Raw genomic sequence first — 18,440 nt, forward strand, 5'->3', positions numbered from 1 at the left:
AGGAAAAACATGGTCCATTTCAGAAAGGTGAAGCCTTGTTGACTTAAAGTGCTGATGGAAGTTGAGCACTCCTACCTCAAACTTAATAGCTCACTCTTCCCCAGCCTTGGATCTTCCAGGTGTTTTGACCTACCACACCTGTTATACTCAATCAGCATGTCCAGTTGTCAGCAGTAATAGAAGTTCAAGACATGCGCAGAGGCTGCAGTAGATCAAGGAGGCATGGAAACAAACAGCTGTATATGCAAAGCATGTGCTGTGTCACTGATTTGTTGGCTGTAGCCCAAGATTAAGTAGTGTGATGCTTTACTAAAAAGAATACTATGACAAATAAGCAAATCTACTTCAATAGCAGGTGAGGCCTTGCTTTGAAAGGTGACACAGTAATTATTATGTAAACATGCTTCAATGGCAGAACATGGAACTAGTTTAGAAACTCAACCAAACACTTTGGACATACTACTGTTGGATATTTATGTGCTTACAAGAGAAACTGCAGAAGTAGACATGGCTAATTAATGAAATACTGCTTCCATCTTGCTTGTATGCCTGGTTGCATTTGCAATCAAATATTTGGCACCTCATCAATTAGCTGTGGATACGTCTATAATTCCTTTTGTGCACATGTAAATGTCCAATAGAATTTGGGCCTCTTTTTTTTTTAACCCCCAATACTTATCATGTACTTTTGGCAAATAAAACACTTTGACACATTAAATTAGTACTCTGCTCCTTTCTTTCAGTGAAAACCATTGCAGCCTACAAAGAAAATCTGTGATATCGTCTTAGCAAATAATGGATCTTTTTCATCTTTTAGACAGAGTAATACTATTGACAAGGAAAAGTAAACGTTGCAAATTGAAAAAAGGCTCTGAAATATATAGAATACATCCAGAAAGACAGAAAAAATGGGCAGTGAACTTTTTGTGTCTATTTTCTAATTAATAAGTAGGCTAAATATAGGATTCTTTCAAACATCTTCATGTTTTGCAAAATGGGGTTCTCTTCACCCCCCTGCGCTATAGACCACAGCTACTGAAGGAGGACATGCAATTGGCAAAGTCCAGTAAAAAGTCACAACTAGGGTAGACCCATTGAATCAGTGGAAATTTGCTGATTCAGTCTTAGTTCCATTGATTCAATGGGCTTCCTCTAGTTGTGACTTACTACTGGGTTTAGCCAATATTTGCCATGGGAAATCACCCTAACTAGAGTGATATAGTAAGTAGCTCCTAGCTGTGTCTGGCTGCTGAAGCCATGTGCTGAGCATCACCGCTGCCCCCATTTATCACAGGTGATGCCACTGACTTGTGTAATTATAGGTAAGTTTATCCATCCAGAAAACACCAGTATCTGCTGCAGGAGTACTTTAAAACAATTGCCTCACGCACTGTCACCTAAAACTATCTCTATATGACAAACTGCTACATCAAGTACTATAGTAGGTAGTTGACCATGAAAAGATAGAGTGGTGTGGGTGAAATCTGTTTGCATTAGCCTCATGTTGTCCAGACCTGGTGCTCATAAAGCTGTTTAAACAGAATCTTACCAGCATGAACTGAAAATATGACAGTGTGATCTTTTCATGCCTCTTAAAACAGGAATATTAACCCAGTGAGCACTCAACTAGGTCAGGCTCGGTCTTCCACCAGCAGCCATGCCGCACCTTACAGTGTGCAACAGGCAGCTCAGCTGGACTTTGATACTGGTGCTGGGGTATGTCTTTTACCTCCTTCTGGGGGCTACAGTGTTTCAGCTGCTGGAAAAGCAGGCAGAAAGCAAAACTCGGGACCAGTTCCAACTGGAGAAGCTCAAGTTTTTGCAAAACTACACATGCTTGGATCGGCAAGCCCTGGAGCAGTTTGTGCAGGTAAGAACAGGAATCAGGCTCCATTGTCCACTCAAGAGGTAGCTTTGCGAGGATTATGCAACTTAATATGGAGGACAGACACATAACTGATATGAAGAGAATCCTGGCTTGGGGCAGGGGGTTGGTCTTGATCTTCCAGCTCATGGGTGCTAGCTGCCATTATTCTAAAAAAGGCTTGAACCAGAGCCAACAGAAAAGCCCAGAAGGTTCTAATAGTAATGCACTGATGAGTTCTTCCTGAATAACAGTGCCTCTTGGAGTTATTTTCTCTCCGCTTCCTTGCGTTTTTCCAAGGCAATCTAATGCCTTCTTGTCTATTTTGTCTGTATCCTGTCTTTCGCCCTTGCAGTGCTCAAAGCAACATAAACATACTCTTGGAGAACAGGTTCCACTAAAAACAGCATAAATTACAATATTAAAATAATATTAAATAATCAGATTCAGAAAAATACACAATGACCACAGATTATAACTATTTAATACCATTTTAAAAACAATAGCAAAACAACACCTGCTATTAAACAGACCTGATAGCACTCCTGTTTCACATGTTTATTCCATTACAACAAATTTTGTTGCAAAACAGGTTTTTAGTTAACACAAAAGCTTGTCATCATAATCTATTTATTCAGCAGTACAGGCACATTGGTATATTCACTGCTTGATTAATATTGTAGTTTCCCCAGGGTATTTTCTTGCTAGTGCTAGAGAAGTGGATAGCTCAGTGGTGTATGTATCTGGCTATGGAGCCAGAGGTTGGCAGTTTGATTCTGTGCTGTACCTTCAGGAAGAAGGGCCAGCCTGTGTAGCCCTGGGCAAGGTGCATAGTCCCAGGATGCCCACAGTAGAAGGGAATGGTACGCCACTTCTAAGTACTCTTTACCTAGAAAATCCTGGAAATGTTCACCATAAGTCAGAATTTACTTGACTTCTTCTTCAATACAAGACACAGTCTTTGACTGGTATTATAAAACAACTATAAGTTTTAACCAAAATCCTGATTATCAGTTATTATTAAGTATCAGATGTTGTTGTTTTGTTCTTATTATATTCTCTTGCTCAGATAATGTATTTCTTTCCTCTTCCATAAATGTCAGCCTGCTACTGGAAAATACAGTCATTGTTATTTTGATAGCTATATATTCCCATTCAGAAATTCAGATAACATCTATACTGAACATATGGAGACAGTGAGCACCCGATTATTTCCTTATATGTTTCCAGGCCCTCCACATATAGAGGACAACTTTCTGAATAACCTCCTTTATTCTTGGAGGCACTCTACCAAATTGGAACAGTGGAAAATCTGTGTTTGAAATCCTGCAGGAACCCTCCATGGATAAAGGAAGACCTCACCTTCAGAAATTTAAATTTATGCTATTCTTTCCCAGTTTGTAGGGGGTCTAATGGAAGTGATGACAGAAGAAAAGGTTCAGAGTGCTCCTCATCAAGTGTTTATCATGCACAATTTCTGAAAGTTTGAATAGGGCAACTATCATGTTCATATTCCCACTTTAATATAAATTGCCTGGAAAACTCAGGTAATTTATATTTAAAACACTGTGTTTAACTAGAATTTTTGGATCACAGCAAACTATGGCAAGTCCTTAAAGAAATGGGAGTGCCTGACCACCTTATATATCTCCTGAGAAACCTATACGTGGGACAGGAAACAACAGATATGGATATGGAAACACAGATTGGTTCAAAATTGGGAATGGAGTACGACAAGGCTGTATATTGTCCCCCGGCTTATTTAACTTATATGCAGAATACATCATGTGAAAGCCTGGACTGGAGGAATCCCAAGTCAGAATCAAGATTGCTGGAAGAAATATCAACAACCTCAGATATGCAGATGATACCACTCTGATGGCAGAAAGTGAGGAGGAATTAAAGAACCTCTTGATGAGGGTGAAAGAGGAGAGCACCAAAAATTTGATGTTGAAGCTCAACATTAAAAAAAAACTAAGATCATGGCCACTGGTCCCATCACCTCCTCGTAAATAGAAGGGGAAGAGATGGGGGCAGTGACAGATTTTACTTTCCTGGGCTCCATGATCATTGCAGATGGAGACAGCAGCCACGAAATTAAAAGATGCCTGCTTCTTGGGAGGAAAGCGATGACAAACCTCAACAGCATCTTTAAAAGCAGAGACATCACCTTGCCGACAAAGGTCTGCATAGTCAAAACTATGGTTTTTCCAGTAGTGATGTATGGAAGCGAGATCTGGACCATAAAGAAAGCTCACCGCTGAAGAATCAATGCTTCTGAATTGTGGTCCTGGAGAAGGCTCTTGAGAGTCCCCTGGACTGCAAGGAGAACAAACCTATCCATTATAAAGGAAATCAACCCTGAGCGCTTACTGGAAGGGCAGGTCCTGAAGCCGAGGCTCCAATACTTTGGCTATCTCATGAAAAGAGAAGACTCCTTGGAAAAGACCCTGATGTTGGGAAAGTGTGAAGGCAAGAGGAGAAGGGGATGACAGAGGATGAGATGGATGGACAGTGTCACCGAAGCAACCAACATGAATCTGACACAACTCCGGGAGGCAGTGGAAGACAGGAGGGCCTGGTGTGCTCTGGTCCATGGGGTCACGAAGAATCAGACATGACTAAATGACTAAACAACAACAAAAAGGTAAAGGTTCCCCTTGACATTTAGTCCAGTCGTGTCCGTCTCTAGGGCATGGTGCTCATCCCCATTTCCAAGTCATAGAGCCAGCATTTGTCCGAAGACAGTTTCCATGGTCACATGGCCAGCGCAACTAGACATGGAACACCATGTCCCCTAGAATTTTCTATTACTCACCGTTATTTCAAACCAATGGTTTTGCACTGAAAGCATTAATCCAGATGATAAACTGGCATTTTTTCCCATTAACACTACATTTTTTTATTTTTTTATTTTGCACAAAGGCAAATGTATACCTTTGGCTCAGAAAGCTCATCAGCAAGTTTACAGTGCAATGCCTCTGGACAGGAAGGATTACCCAGCTGCACGCCATTGCCCAAGGGACACCCACGTGTACTTGCAGTGATTTCCACTGTTTGGGAAGGCTTATTCTATGTCCCCTTGCCAAATGGATGAATGCTGAAGAAGTTCTCTCACCAGACAAGATTCTGGCTGGACCATCTGCAAGTTACTTAACAGACTTCAAAGCAAAAGAGGAAGATCCAAGAATAATCACATAAAATGGAGCTACTTGGGATACCGGATAAATTTTCTGTAATTGTAGAAAAATTCAATCGGTGCAATGTTTATATGCATGCAATTTATATGCATGCCGCCTAGAGTAGTCCACCACGACTAGATAGGCGGGATATAAATTAAATAAATAATAATAATAATAATAATTTATGCCCCACCATGGGGCATATGCCTACAAGAAAAGATCTAGTAAACAGCTGTGATAATGCTATTGAAGCAGCCTGCTTGTGGTCAAAAAAATAATCATTTTGACATTAACATTTATTTTGACATTATCTATATTTCATATATATATCCACAGTTTTAAATTGTGCAATGTTCTGATACAAATAAAGAAAGAAGAAGCCTCAGGAAGAAGGAGTATTTTCTCCTCTGCTACATAACAACAGCATCAGTTAAGGCAGGATATTTGCAGTGCTGACATCGAATAGCAAACTCAAGGCAGGTCACAAGGATTAAATGTGTTTTCCCTACTGCTGTACATACTGGGGAAAACACTAGAGGGCACTAACATTTCAGCTACAACATTAAGAGCCTCTGAATTATCTCTCACTTATCAGCAGCAACTATCTACAGCTCTATTATGGACGAATCATACAGTTGGAAGGTACCTTGAAAATTGTCTAGCTCACCCACAGAGTGCAAGCCTCAGCTACAGCTTCCTCGACAGACAGGGATCCTATTTCTCTTTTGCTGACTCCTGGAAAGAAGAACCCCATCCCATCCCCAGGCGTTTGGTTCCAATGACAAACATGCTCAGTGGCTGGGAATTTCATCAACTGATTAATCAAATTTTGATTCTCTGAAGTTTCCACCTTCTCATTATCGCCGTACCTTCTGGAACAACAAAGAACAGCTCTGCTGCTCACAATAACCCTTCAAATACTTGATGATCACTATCTCATTTCTCTTACCTTGAAAATTACCTTGAAAACCTTGTTAGAGATCTTGTAAGTCGGTTCCAACTTGACTGCATGTAACAACATACGTATTTCAGTCCAAACTACAATAGAATGCTGGATTATGCATTCCAAACAAAGAGAAAACAAAGCCTCAAAAAAGGGGGGGGGGCAAACACCTTTAAATTAACCGTGAACTCAACCAATGCATGCATCTATACCTTATTTACCTATTAAGAGTAATCTCATACAGAACACACCCGTTTGCTCATCCTGTTCTCTATCTTTCCAGTTGCTCACTCAACAAAACAGAGAGCATTATTACACACATATCCTGTGTCTAGTTGTGGGCACTATCATGGCTCTTCCAAAGATTTCAAAGACCAGGCAAAGTTGTATGGCAGAATAAGATTGTTCAGACAGTCTCAACCCAAGTTGGAATATAGTATAGCTTTATAGATCATAACCAACATTTGGAATTGTGCCTGGAGATAGCCCCATAATGAGTGAAGTTCTTGGAAATTCCTTATGACCATCCCCAGTCAACAGTATGGCCAGCATTCTGGACCACATAAAGTCTCTGAACATTTTCCAGAGTCAGTCCACGCCATATGTTACACTAGTCCATACATACACATGGTCACGTAGGCATGTGTAAGCCTGACCAGATCGCACATCGTGAGGAACAACTGCACATAAATGCACCAGCCTTAATTTGCAAACACACTCTTAGCCCCTGCTGGAACCCAGGCATTAAAATTTAGGGCAAAATCCATCTGTGCAGTTACACTGTGAACCGAAATCTTCAAAGTTGAGTGCAACTCCCTCCAATCCACATGGAATCCCTTCTTTCCCTTCTACAAATGTTCCTGTTTCAGATCATTATGGAAGCCTGGGAGAAAGGTGTCAATCCTGAAGGAAACTCAACAAACCCCAGCAACTGGGACTTTAGCAATAGCTTCTTCTTTGCTGGGACAGTTGTCACCACCATAGGTAAGGTGAATTGTTTTTTAATTTCTTTCTGGGACTTTTTCCTTTTTTTTAAAGTTTCCATGACATTTTGATAGAGAGCTAAATCATGTTTGATTGATAGTACAAAGAAGGCCTAGCAAATCTGTCAGAACCATTTGAAATGTCAAAAGATATATTTAAAATGCCATGTATTCTACCAACACCCATTTATACAAATAACTTTTCCATGAGTAATTATCTACCTCTAGAGAGAAGATCGTGTAAGTTTTGATATTTTTTTTTTACTTTTTTTTTACATGCCCACAGAAGTCTGAAATTGTTGAGTGACAGATGAACAGGAGTGTTAAACTTTGCCTGCATTGTAACCCTTACCAATGGCATGTCTTAGAACCCAAATATAGGCAGTAATTCTCAGATACAGATGATCTTTTGTCTTTAAAATGATTATTTACAGGAGAAATGTAAATGCTGAACACCTTCAAAAGATTGTGATACTTCACCCCCTTACTTTCCTTAAAGGTTATGGAAACCTGGCCCCCAGCACAGTGTCTGGACAAGTATTCTGTGTATTTTATGCCTTGTTTGGGGTGCCTCTTAATCTGGCATTTCTCAATCAGCTGGGGAAAGGCCTTAGCGCTCACCTGATCAATCTTGAGAGATGGTTCCACAAGCCAGGCCGAGCCCAGGTACAGTTCTTCAATTGTCATTTATCAGTGTTTCCATTGCTTTTTAAAAAGTGACTTTCATCTACTGTCTTGTGGCTAATGGCAGAACCCTGGGTTCCTGCCAATGAATGTGACTTCTGAGTCCAGACATGTTCATCATCAGCTGGTTTTGAACCTTGACAGGACAGATAATAGTAGTATAAGGGTCACCTAAAAGGGAAAGGAATATCTCAGAGATAATGTATTTCAATGGAAATCAGGCAGCACTCAGTGGGGGCAACTCAAACCGACCAGCCAATAATTTGACGTTGGTTGTTGTTGCAAGTGTGTCAAGCAAGAAATGTGGCCAGTGGATGGGAGGGATCTATGTGGAGTCCCTCTGGATTTCTCAAAGCCTTCTCCTGCTGATTCATTAAACTGTACTTCCCTATCTAATATGCTTTCTAGGTTTACTGACATAAGGCAGAAGGAAAGACACTTTGGGAAATTCTCACAAACAGGTTTTTCTTCATATTTTATTTTGATTTAGTAGAGGAAAGGCTCAACTAGACAGGATTTCTGGGAACTACAGATTGCAAATACTTCTTGGTTGCCTCCTAGCAAGGATGCCCAGATGCAAAAGAAGACAGGGCTCCTGTGCTTTTAACAATTGCACAGAAAAAGGTATTTTCAGCAGGTGTAACTTGTTTGACAATTCCCAATTCTGAACAACTATTACAGCTGCAAGAGCTTTTTCTCTTTTGCTTCTGGTTCTTCTACTTCCAGAACACAAGTGCTATCCACAGTACCATAAAACTGCACACGCATGTTATTGGTACTGGTTGGATGGTGGATCAAAGTTTTGTTCACCAAGTCACTCTTTGTATCTCCATACCTTTTACTTTATTTAATTGCAGTCAGTCTTCCTGTTCGGTTAAAACCTTGTCTGTTGCCAAAAACCTTGTATCTTTACTTCCTTTCATTATTGCTTGAATTCTATTTTCCACCCTACCAGAAAACCTCCTTCTCCCTCCCCTGCCCCACCCTGCCCCCTTTATTCACTGATCTCACATTTGTTTCAGTGACACATTCTGGCTTCAAGCTTTTTCTCTGTTGCTTTGGTGTGTAGTGTGATCCAGACTGCACATGGCTTGGCTAGTGTTCCAGGAGTATGTGGATGACTACATATCATCATAATTTAGTACTGTAGCACTTCCACAGTATAATGGGATGAAGAAAGAAGAAGGGAAATTCTAGAAACCTCAACATTTGGGCTGATTAATCTTTTCTGAGCTAATGTGCTTGAGACTGTCCTAATTTAAACAAAATCCACACATCTAAGTATCAGTTCATTCAAAGAAACCAGGATTCTTTTTGTTTCACCCTCTCCCTCTTGTTCTGTGAGGGTCCCTCTACTTTAAGCCTGAAATATAAAGCTTACATAGGAGCTGTATGGCCATGCCTAGAATTTGAGACTCTCCACAGAGACTTTGTTACATGTCCTGCCATCCAAAAAGGAATAGTTAGTTTGGTACAAGAAGACAGGGCTTTCTTTGTAATCATACTTGCATTGAAGAACTTTTTCCCAAACAAAACTAGGCTATTTTCCTCTTTGTTAGTCTTCTGATAGGTAGCTAAAACACTTTCTGTCCCATATGAATTTTGGCTTATAACATTTAATTTTAAATTAGTTTTCAATCTTTTTTAAAAATCAAAGTTGCTCCAGGATCCCTGGTGGTCAGAAAGGCTATTAAATATTTTAAATAAATCAATATTACAACCACCAGTAACTTATATCGAGTTCTGCTACATGCAAGTGGTTTTCAAATGTTTTCACTCGGAGATTGCAATGTTCGGTGGATTTTAAGCAGTATAAATATGACATCAGCCTGGATGTAATCAGTCTGATCAAGACATGTTAGGCATAAACACTGTGGTACTGAAATGTCACTTTCCTCCCATCCTTTCTCAGATTATCCAGGCTCTGGCGATGGCATTGTTTCTGCTGGTTGGGACTTTGCTTTTTCTGGTTTTCCCTCCAATGATCTTCAGTTATGTGGAAGGCTGGAGTTATGGGGAAGGTTTCTACTTCACCTTCATCACCCTCAGCACCATTGGATTTGGAGACTATGTAGTAGGTAATGGAAAAAAATGGTGGTGACTTATTCTGACTCTTGAGAACAGGGTGTCAGTGTTGATTACAAGACGATCTACTGAAACCTTTGAAAATTATCGAAGAGTAATCAATGCATGGTTATGTGTATTTTCTCCACTGACACTGCCTATGTGTCAGTTCCATACAAAATTATTCATCCATTCAGCCATCCACTTAATAATCATCTGTGCTATGTGCAAAGGATTAGTAGTTTCTAGAAAAAGACACCAGTCTGAAACTCGCGCTTTCTTAAAGTACATCTAACAAAATGAATGCTATGAAGATAATTTTTAGTAGCAACCATTACTTGTGATTCTATTTATCATGACAAGGATTGAGGATCTTTCTAGTTCCAACATTACCCAGCCAGACCTAGATGCTTCTGGGACAGTAATGATAATGAATGCCTCTCTGTTAAGCCTGTGATGTGCACAGTCGGTGAATCCAAACTCCTCAAGCCATGCAAAATATGGGCTGCTAATCATCTTCTCCCATCTATACAAGATGAGAGTGTTGGCTGAAATCCTGTCATTTTAACTTATACTAGTCAAAGTGGTAAAATCAGCCCAGCCACAGAAATATTCAGGAATCAAAGTGTCCCTCCGCCCCACAGCTCCAACGTATTCCTCACGGTGGGGTGGGGTGGGGTGGGGGGGAAGGGAAGGTGAGGAATTAGAAATTTTTAATTTCAAAAAAATTGCGAGTTAAAGCAATGGAATTTCAGCCACTGCATGAAAGGTACACTGAGGAAAGATGTACAAAACTCTGTCCTATAAAGCTGTTTGCAACATGAAAAAGTGCCTTACAAACCCATGTTCATAGGCTGCAAAAGAAAAATAGGAAATGAATTTGCTACAGACAAAGGAATGTGGGGTTTTTTTCTACTTCTTACCCAGAAATAAACCAAAATGCTGCTTCCTTGTTCCTCATTTTATCTGTTTTGAAGATAAAGGAATGTGTTCTGAAATTGGAATTGCTTTTTTTCCCCCAAGTAAAACAAGCTCGTATTTGAAATTCTGGTATTCCAATTCACATTGATTTTTGCAATCTGAAACTTCAAAGCCTATAATATTACAAATAAAACCCCATCACAAGGCAACTCATTCTAGATAGTCTTCATGATTCTCCTTTTTTAAAGTTCTGTTTCTTGCATTTATGTGCTCTATTAGCACTGAACCAGCACTCTTTAACACCATGTGGTAGCTCTGCCTGAAAGCTGTTGCCAACATGAACAGACATCTCAGGGCTAGACAGAAACAATCCTGCAGGCATGCCTGTAATTTCCTTTTCCAAATTTTAGCCAGGAACCACACTGAGATGATGCACACACTATGTTGCTGTCTTGGTCCATCAGTTGAAAGACCATATCTCATGGGGAAAAACATGTGCTTTGTGTGCAGATCACTTATACACAATTTTCTATTAGAAAGATTAGAGAACATGTGATGATCAACTGTGCTGGAGGCCCTAGGCAGTCACTGCTAATCACAGTGGATGACGATGAGCTAGATAAACAAATTGTCTAAGGAGGCAATAGGCGCCTTCTTCTGTTATATCATTACAGAAACAAAGCTCAGGGACCTTGAACTGCTAGCTATGCCAAGGGGCAGTTCCATGGGGATCCTGCTTGTTCTGGCAGTGGCCGCTGATGAAAAGAGACAGCCATCGGAGAAAGCTGACAGAAGTTGAAGGCCGGGGTGCCTAACCTATAGTCCCAGGGATAAATTCAGCTCCCAGTAGCTTAACTATGCCCATTCCTATGCTGTATGCAGCTCTCACAGCCCAGATCATCATCCCTTCAGCTACTACTGAATCCCCTTTGCCACCAACTTCCCACCTCTTTCTTCCTAGTAACAAGAAATTCTTACAAGGGAAGGAATGATCCCCACACAGAACTCTCTTTTCTCACTAACGAAAGTTGTCTGTCTGCAGGCACTCATGTGCCTGTGTGTATGCAGGCACGCAGGCCTCAAAAGTATCAGATGAGTCCTTCAAGGTCAAAATGCTTGTGCATGCATATTGTGATGCATGGTAAGCGGTGAAGATTCTTAACTCCAGAGAGAACAGGGAAGGCTGAGGAGGATGGCCAATGATATAATAGTCTTTGCTCTTGAGAAACTAGAAGAGATTTGACCTTGCAAGCTGTGGGCCTAATATATCCCTGGATTTTAGCTCAAACTGCATATTTTGCAAAATCCCTGTCATATCTAAGTTGCAGGCAAATGCATAATGGAAATAGGAAGAAGTGTGATGCCCCAAAGGCTAAGATATTTGTTACCATATGTGTTTTCATGAACTACAGCACACTTCATGAGATGTAGGTGGAATATCTACTCATCATCTTCCTTAGTTTTAATCAATGACCAAAATCCTTTTGGTGTGAAGTTATGCCTTGCAAACCAGTCCTGCACTGGTAATATTTAATTAAAATTAATTGAAAACTTCCTATTTTCCTACTCTTCTTCAGGTTCCAAGGCTGAGGTTCAGACAGCCTTTAACAGCTAAAAATCAAAAACTTCTCAAAGACGTTCCCAAGGAAAAAGAGAACCCTAAGGAGCCTTGGAACCTGTTTTCAATTAATTTTAATTAAATATTACTGGTGATGGATCCAATTTGCAGTTTTCAAACAACAGGATTTTGCCCATTGTGTGGTCATGTGAAATGAGGAAGTGGGTGCATGCGTGAGTGTGTACATGTGTGCATAGGTAAACTATGTCTAACATGTAGGTTTTCTTGTGATTTCTCTTCTCCTCTAGGCACAGATCCCAATAAACATTATATCTCAGTGTATAGAAGTCTGGCGGCAATTTGGATTATTTTTGGTCTAGCTTGGCTTGCTCTGATCTTCAACCTGGGTGCAAACATTATGGAGAAATTTCTACAGCTGAACTGGCATAAACCTGGCCCAAGCTCCATGGAAGCAGCCATCGCCAAATCAGAGGATATCCCTGATCCACATAGGATCCATATCCCTAGCTGAGAGTCAACTGTGGATAGGCCATTCAAAAAGAGAAGAACGTCTGTGTCCTTTATCTTATACTGTATTTGTAAAATAAGGTTTGGGGGTATGACTGTAACTGTATCAAACACATAATGGTGTGTAATTTTATAAGTGAAAGATGTCCTCCCCCTCAAAAGGAACAAAATGTTTTGTGTTTGTATTGCAAACAGCAAAATGAAGCCTTGGGGAGAAAATGGACTGTGTACTTGCCACATGTTTTTCACAAAACCAATTCCTTGACTACATACAACTTCTATCTTGTCTCATATGGACCAATTTGAATTTCAGCTGCTGGCTGCCACTGTCTCCATCAGGAGTGAAATAGCTGGCATTGACAAGTTTCCTGCATATCATTTCCTAAGGATTAGTCTTTCCTCTAGAGTGATATGAAGTGAAGGAATACGCACTTCTGTCTGATTCCATCTTTCCTAAAGCAAACTGAAGAAACTTCTTAATAAGCTTTCATCTTTGTGAAAGAGCAAGGTTTCTGTGGCCTTCGTTCCAACCATGAAAGAAGTTACATACTGTACTGGTTATCACTCCAAACTCCTGGATTTCAACAAGGAATGAACTAATTTATTTTTCCACCATTAGACCTAGAAGTATGAAAGGATTTGCTCCAGTGGCTTCATATCCAGTACCAGGCACAATTCAAAATGCTAGTTTTAACTATAAAGCCCTAAACAACTTGAATCCAAGCTATCTGAAGGATCCCTTTATGAACCTACCTAGGTGTTATCAGGGAGGCCTTTCTCATGGTCCCGTCACCTTCACAGGCATGCTTGGTGGGGACACAGGAGAGGACCTTCTCTGTTATGGCACCCAGACTCTGGAACTCCTCCCACAGGAGGCCAGGCTGGCCCCATCTTTGCTGTCTTTCCATAAATAGACAAAGACTTTTCTCTTCAGACAGGCCTTCTCTTCGTGACTGGCTCTCTGAGAGGAGCTTTTAAATAGAGCGTTATACCTTGTTGCTTTGAATCTGGTTTTGGTATTGAGTTTGTTTACTTCTTAGCATGGTATGTCTTTGATTCTTTTCTAATATTTGTATACTAACTGTTTATAGCTTTTTAATATTGTCTTTTAATGATGTAAACCATTGTGGGTCCTTTTAAGTGAAAAAGGCAGGGTAAAAATATTAAATTAATACAAATTAAATAGTCTTCATTCTATAGCAGAATAGATATAAGATTCCAATTGCATTTTGAAAACCATGGCATTGCCAGGTAATCCATGCCCTAGATACACTAGCAACTTCACAAGCTGAAGGTATGGAATGGGGGCAGTTAAGTGTAAGCTTAAAATTCACTCCTTTGACACCTTCCTAAGAAATCTTGCTAAAACTATCCAAGATGAAAAAGGCTCCAATTTAATATTCTCTGCATCTCCCCTCTTTTCCACTGTAGCTCTTGGATAATTATTAAAATAATTAGTAAAACAATGTAAAACAAAGTGTCTCAGAACCATAGCTTGTAAGCGATAGCTCATAAGTAGAGATGGAATTATTCGTATTCATATAAGAATACAAATATCCCTGCACAGCTGGACTTAACAAGGGGGCCGGCCCATCCACTCATGTGTCCAGTGGCAGCGGCAGCCTCACTCTTCCTTCCAATTGCTCCCGGAGCTCTGCTCTGCTTGGTTAGTGACTCAGCAACCATACAGGGAGACTCATTCTCCCTCCCGCTATACAAATACCCCCATCTCTACCTGTAAGCCCCTTCTAATAATCTTAGAATAGCACAGCTGGAGGGTTCCCTCTGGGTCATCGAGTCCAGCAGGGAACTGAATTTCCAAACTTTGGCTTTGTAGCCAGATGTCTAAACCACCAAGCTGTCTGCTGATAATTGTTCTTCAGTGTTAATTTTGAGGTTTTAAACTTAGAGGCACATGACTCTGACTTCTAAACTTGCCACTTCCTTACATGGAGCTTAGACTGACAAGGCTAGCCAGACACTATCAATAAATACTATTAGATGTTTGTTTGTTTGTTTGGCTTTTACCTTGCCCATCTAGAATCAAATGAATCTACTCTTGGCAGCTTACAGTCCAAGCAATATAAAATAAGAATTAAAACATGTGATGCTCCCGGCCCTCTATGGATCAATAAGCATTCGGTTAGAAAGTTCAACAGGCACTTATCTACCACCTTTGTGCTGGATCGAGTCCTTAGACCTCAGCAGTGTGTAGCATAAGCCCTTCGAATAAGTCTGACCTAAAAAGAACACTTTGAACTTACTTAGTACTTTGTAAGTACAGGCACACGGGCTTTGTGATTCCTTAGAACTCACAACAGCTCAGTGAGTGTGAACAGGTTCGTCTTCAGCCGGAGGCGCACCTTGATTTTGGGAGGGAAGGAGGAGCGGAGGCGGTTCAGATCTTTTAACACAAGCTTCTTTATTTTTTGAACAGTTCAATTCAACGGTATCAAAAGGATCCAACAAACTTAATTCTGGTAGAACTTTATAAGTCTTAACTCTAACATCAGGGGTCTTCCAATCACTCCTTATAGAGGGGCCAGACCAAAGCGCTCCCTGTCCGTCATAGGTCTCAAAGGGGTGCTCCTCATGGCACAAACCATCCCCCAACATGGGTGATGAGCCCAGTCCCCTTCGGGTGGTTGCTGGAGAAAAGAGGGACTGGGACGGATCACCCTCTGTCCCCCACACTGATTGCGAGGGAAAACGACTACCATCCATTCTAGGGGATCTAATTCCCTCCCTTTCACGTCGCCCAGGCTAGGTTTGGGTAACAGACCTCCTCCCAGTTGTAGATTTGGAAAGTCCTTTAGAAGGCCTGTGGAGTCTTCTAAGGCACGCATGGGCTCGGTTTGCACCCCGCGACTCTTTCTTCCCAACAATGCTTCGTCCGTTGTCAAATTGAAAATCCGCGCGCTTTCCCCCTCTTTTATATCCTCCCATAATATGAGATCTAACTCCTCCCCTTCGTCATCCACTAGATACACCTCTGAGGCTGTTGTGGGTTTAACCTTTTCCTGTTCTATCTCTATGAGTATTCCCTCTGAATATCCACTCTCTTCCACTGGTGTTGCGAGGTAGAGGACGGCACACTGCTCTTCTGTCCTTCACAATGAGGTAGGACTCTTAAATGATAGCTAGTTTGTGACCCACTCCACTTCTGGATTTAGCCAGACCCTGCTGTTCAAGAGACCAGTCCTCAATAAGGATTGTTAAAAATAGAGTTTCATTGGAAATCAGTTTATATTGCAAAAGCATTAGCATTCAAGAACATATTCAAAGATCATTGCAGTTAAATAACTATTTCCCCTTTAAAATAGCAAACTACTAAACTAATCTAGGCTAGGCTATAGTGGGCTATGGTAGGCTAGCCCCACCTCCTTCTTTCTCCTTTGCTTACATCCTCTCTCCTTCAAGCTACATGCTCATACCATCATCATGGAATGAAATCCATTATCAGAACAACACATGAACCATTGAATACAATTCACATAACCCATCTTCCATTTTCTACTTTTCCAAACTCCTCCCTTCCCTATGGCCTTTCTGGCTGTTAACCAATTAAGCTTTAGGGGGTCGCACCACCTCTCTTCTTCCCTCATTCCCGTGAGAGTCCAGGTTTGTTTGTCTTCTGTAGCCAGCTTGGAATGTTGAGTCTCCCGGGCCTCTTAATTTGGCCTTCAAGTTATCTGGATGCTTGGCTGCAACAGTCTCCAGGAAAACACACTTAATGGCACTTAGAAAAACACATTCCAAAGTCCCTCAAATCATCTTCACACAGAACTAATCTGACTCCATTTTACATTTCTCTGACTACATATCCCATCATCATGACACACTTCTGACCACATATCCCATGATCATGACACGCCTCCCTTTAAAGTTCAAAAATAGAGACTGATTTTTAGTCTACATTTTTGTCTAAACAATGCTAAATTGGGTTACATAGTTTTGGCCTAGTAATTTCACTAATGCTATGTTAAAGTTACACAATAAAATAAATGCAAAAAAAATTTTAATTATGCATTCTAATTAGCAAAGCATGGAGGTACAAAATAATTCTAATAGCAGCATTTGAATACAAAACTCAGGTTTAAGCAATTCTAGGAATCCGAAAAATAGAAAACAGTCATGTTAGTAGCAAAACAGAATAACACTCTGGTTATGCTCAGGAATAACAGAAATGACTTCTTCAACCATCTGTCACATCTGAAATTCCACAATGCATCCTGGGCAGGCTGTCTGCAATGACATGCAGCTTCCCAGGAAGGCGTTGAACCTTAAAACCACAATCTTGCTGTATTTTAAATCCTCTCATCTTGGGAACATGACACCTTTCTCCCGGAAACTGCCATTTCTCTGAATCCTCCTGGTTTTCTGGAAGCACCCCCCCCCCCCCAGGCCTTCAGTAAACTGATGCTCATTCAGCTTCCGCTGATGGAACGGGATCACTTTCTCAATGGGTTGCTTGAAAAACAGGTCACAGTAGGACACCCTAGAGCAATCTTTGGGGGGATGATTTTCTTCACACAAAAATGCCTCAGAGAGAGTTCAGGTGGCCGACCAGTCTGTTGGGAAATGTCTTTCAGTCTGGAATTTGTCATCCTCAGAGAAGGGAGAAGTGGCACAGAAGTGACTCCTAATTGAGCCACAGCCTCGAGGGGCACTCCTAAAAACTCGGACACACTTGCTTCACTCCTTCCTTACCTCTTACAGTCAAGGAGTGTGTCTTATGAGGAAGTGAGTAAAAGAGAGAAGATTGGATCAGATTATGTGTGTGAGAATGGGATGTGTGTATGCATGTACAATACCTGAGTGGGGGCCTGAGAAACATGCCAGGGGCTAGGCAGCAATGGAGTTGCCCTATCCACAGCTCCCTTGTGGCTTACATTGTGCTTGCCCAGATCAAACTGCGCACTTCAATCAAAGTTCTCCAACCTTTAAATGACACCAATACTTTCTTCTTCTCCTGTAGCATGTTAAAGGATCTTAGAAAGCATGAAAATATTGAGTCAAGTCCATGGTAAATGGAAGCTACTATTACAGTGTTTTTCTCCCAGACATACAGTTTCTTCAGGCACAATCAAACCTGTAAAAAACATTCATGTTCACTTCCAGATGATTAATTAAAAAACAGAAACATATTGATTTGCAAAAATGCAAAATGAGATAAACCTGCTCTAGGACAATCAGAAATTTCTCATCAGGAGCTCTGCTTCTAATAACATGCTAACTGCATTGTCTTGTTCAGGACTATGTTGTATAGTTCAAGACACTGTATTTGCAGTTCCAGTTTCTACAAGAAACTGCTTTCAGGCTGTAATAAAATTGTTCTAATGTGTACTCTTTAATAAAAATGGCTTACTACTTTTCATCCTACATCTCTTCCTGCACCTTAGTGTCAGCCACTCAACAGCATGCTCTTCTAGCATGCCTGTGAACAAACACAAGACTATTTGTGGCGTTTACCCTGTAGCCCCTACCCAAACACAGAGCTCACAAGGCGAGCTCGCCTCTGACACGCTGCCACCAGTTGATCTCTTTATCAACTGATTTTAATTATAAAAGACAAAGGTCCATCCAGAATGACTTTTTAACAGAACAGGTTTATTGATTACATGTGGTTTCCAGGATAATTCTTAAGCACATTCTTTAAGTTTCACCAAGCTTCACTGTTTTACCTTCTATATTAACACAGGTTACGCTCTGA

At 40.8% G+C, this 18,440-nt stretch overlaps 2 protein-coding genes across 2 annotated transcripts in view; both read left to right on the forward strand.

The window, feature by feature from the left end:
- LOC144586395 (uncharacterized) overlaps positions 1–18,440 on the forward strand; it is a 593,808-nt gene that overhangs the window by 321,364 nt on the left and 254,004 nt on the right. The gene's annotated exons all lie outside the window — the stretch shown is intronic.
- Positions 1,658–13,180, forward strand: KCNK16 (potassium two pore domain channel subfamily K member 16). The gene is made up of 5 exons (XM_020785074.3): positions 1,658–1,870; positions 6,859–6,973; positions 7,472–7,638; positions 9,569–9,734; positions 12,508–13,180. The coding sequence occupies exons 1-5, from the start codon at positions 1,658–1,660 to the stop codon at positions 12,729–12,731; spliced, it is 885 nt and encodes a 294-aa protein (XP_020640733.2). The 3' UTR covers positions 12,732–13,180.

Source organism: Pogona vitticeps, chromosome 1 (assembly GCF_051106095.1).
Source record: "Pogona vitticeps strain Pit_001003342236 chromosome 1, PviZW2.1, whole genome shotgun sequence".
NCBI lineage: Eukaryota > Metazoa > Chordata > Lepidosauria > Squamata > Agamidae > Pogona > Pogona vitticeps.

Excerpts from the sequence above, each read along its gene's own strand:
- KCNK16 (XM_020785074.3), top strand. The coding sequence starts at position 1,658 with ATGCCGCACCTTACAGTGTGCAACAGGCAGCTCAGCTGGACTTTGATA. Across the intron at positions 6,974-7,471 it reads GACAGTTGTCACCACCATAG|GTTATGGAAACCTGGCCCCC; the intron begins GTAAGGTGAATT and ends CTTTCCTTAAAG. Across the intron at positions 9,735-12,507 it reads ATTTGGAGACTATGTAGTAG|GCACAGATCCCAATAAACAT; the intron begins GTAATGGAAAAA and ends CTTCTCCTCTAG.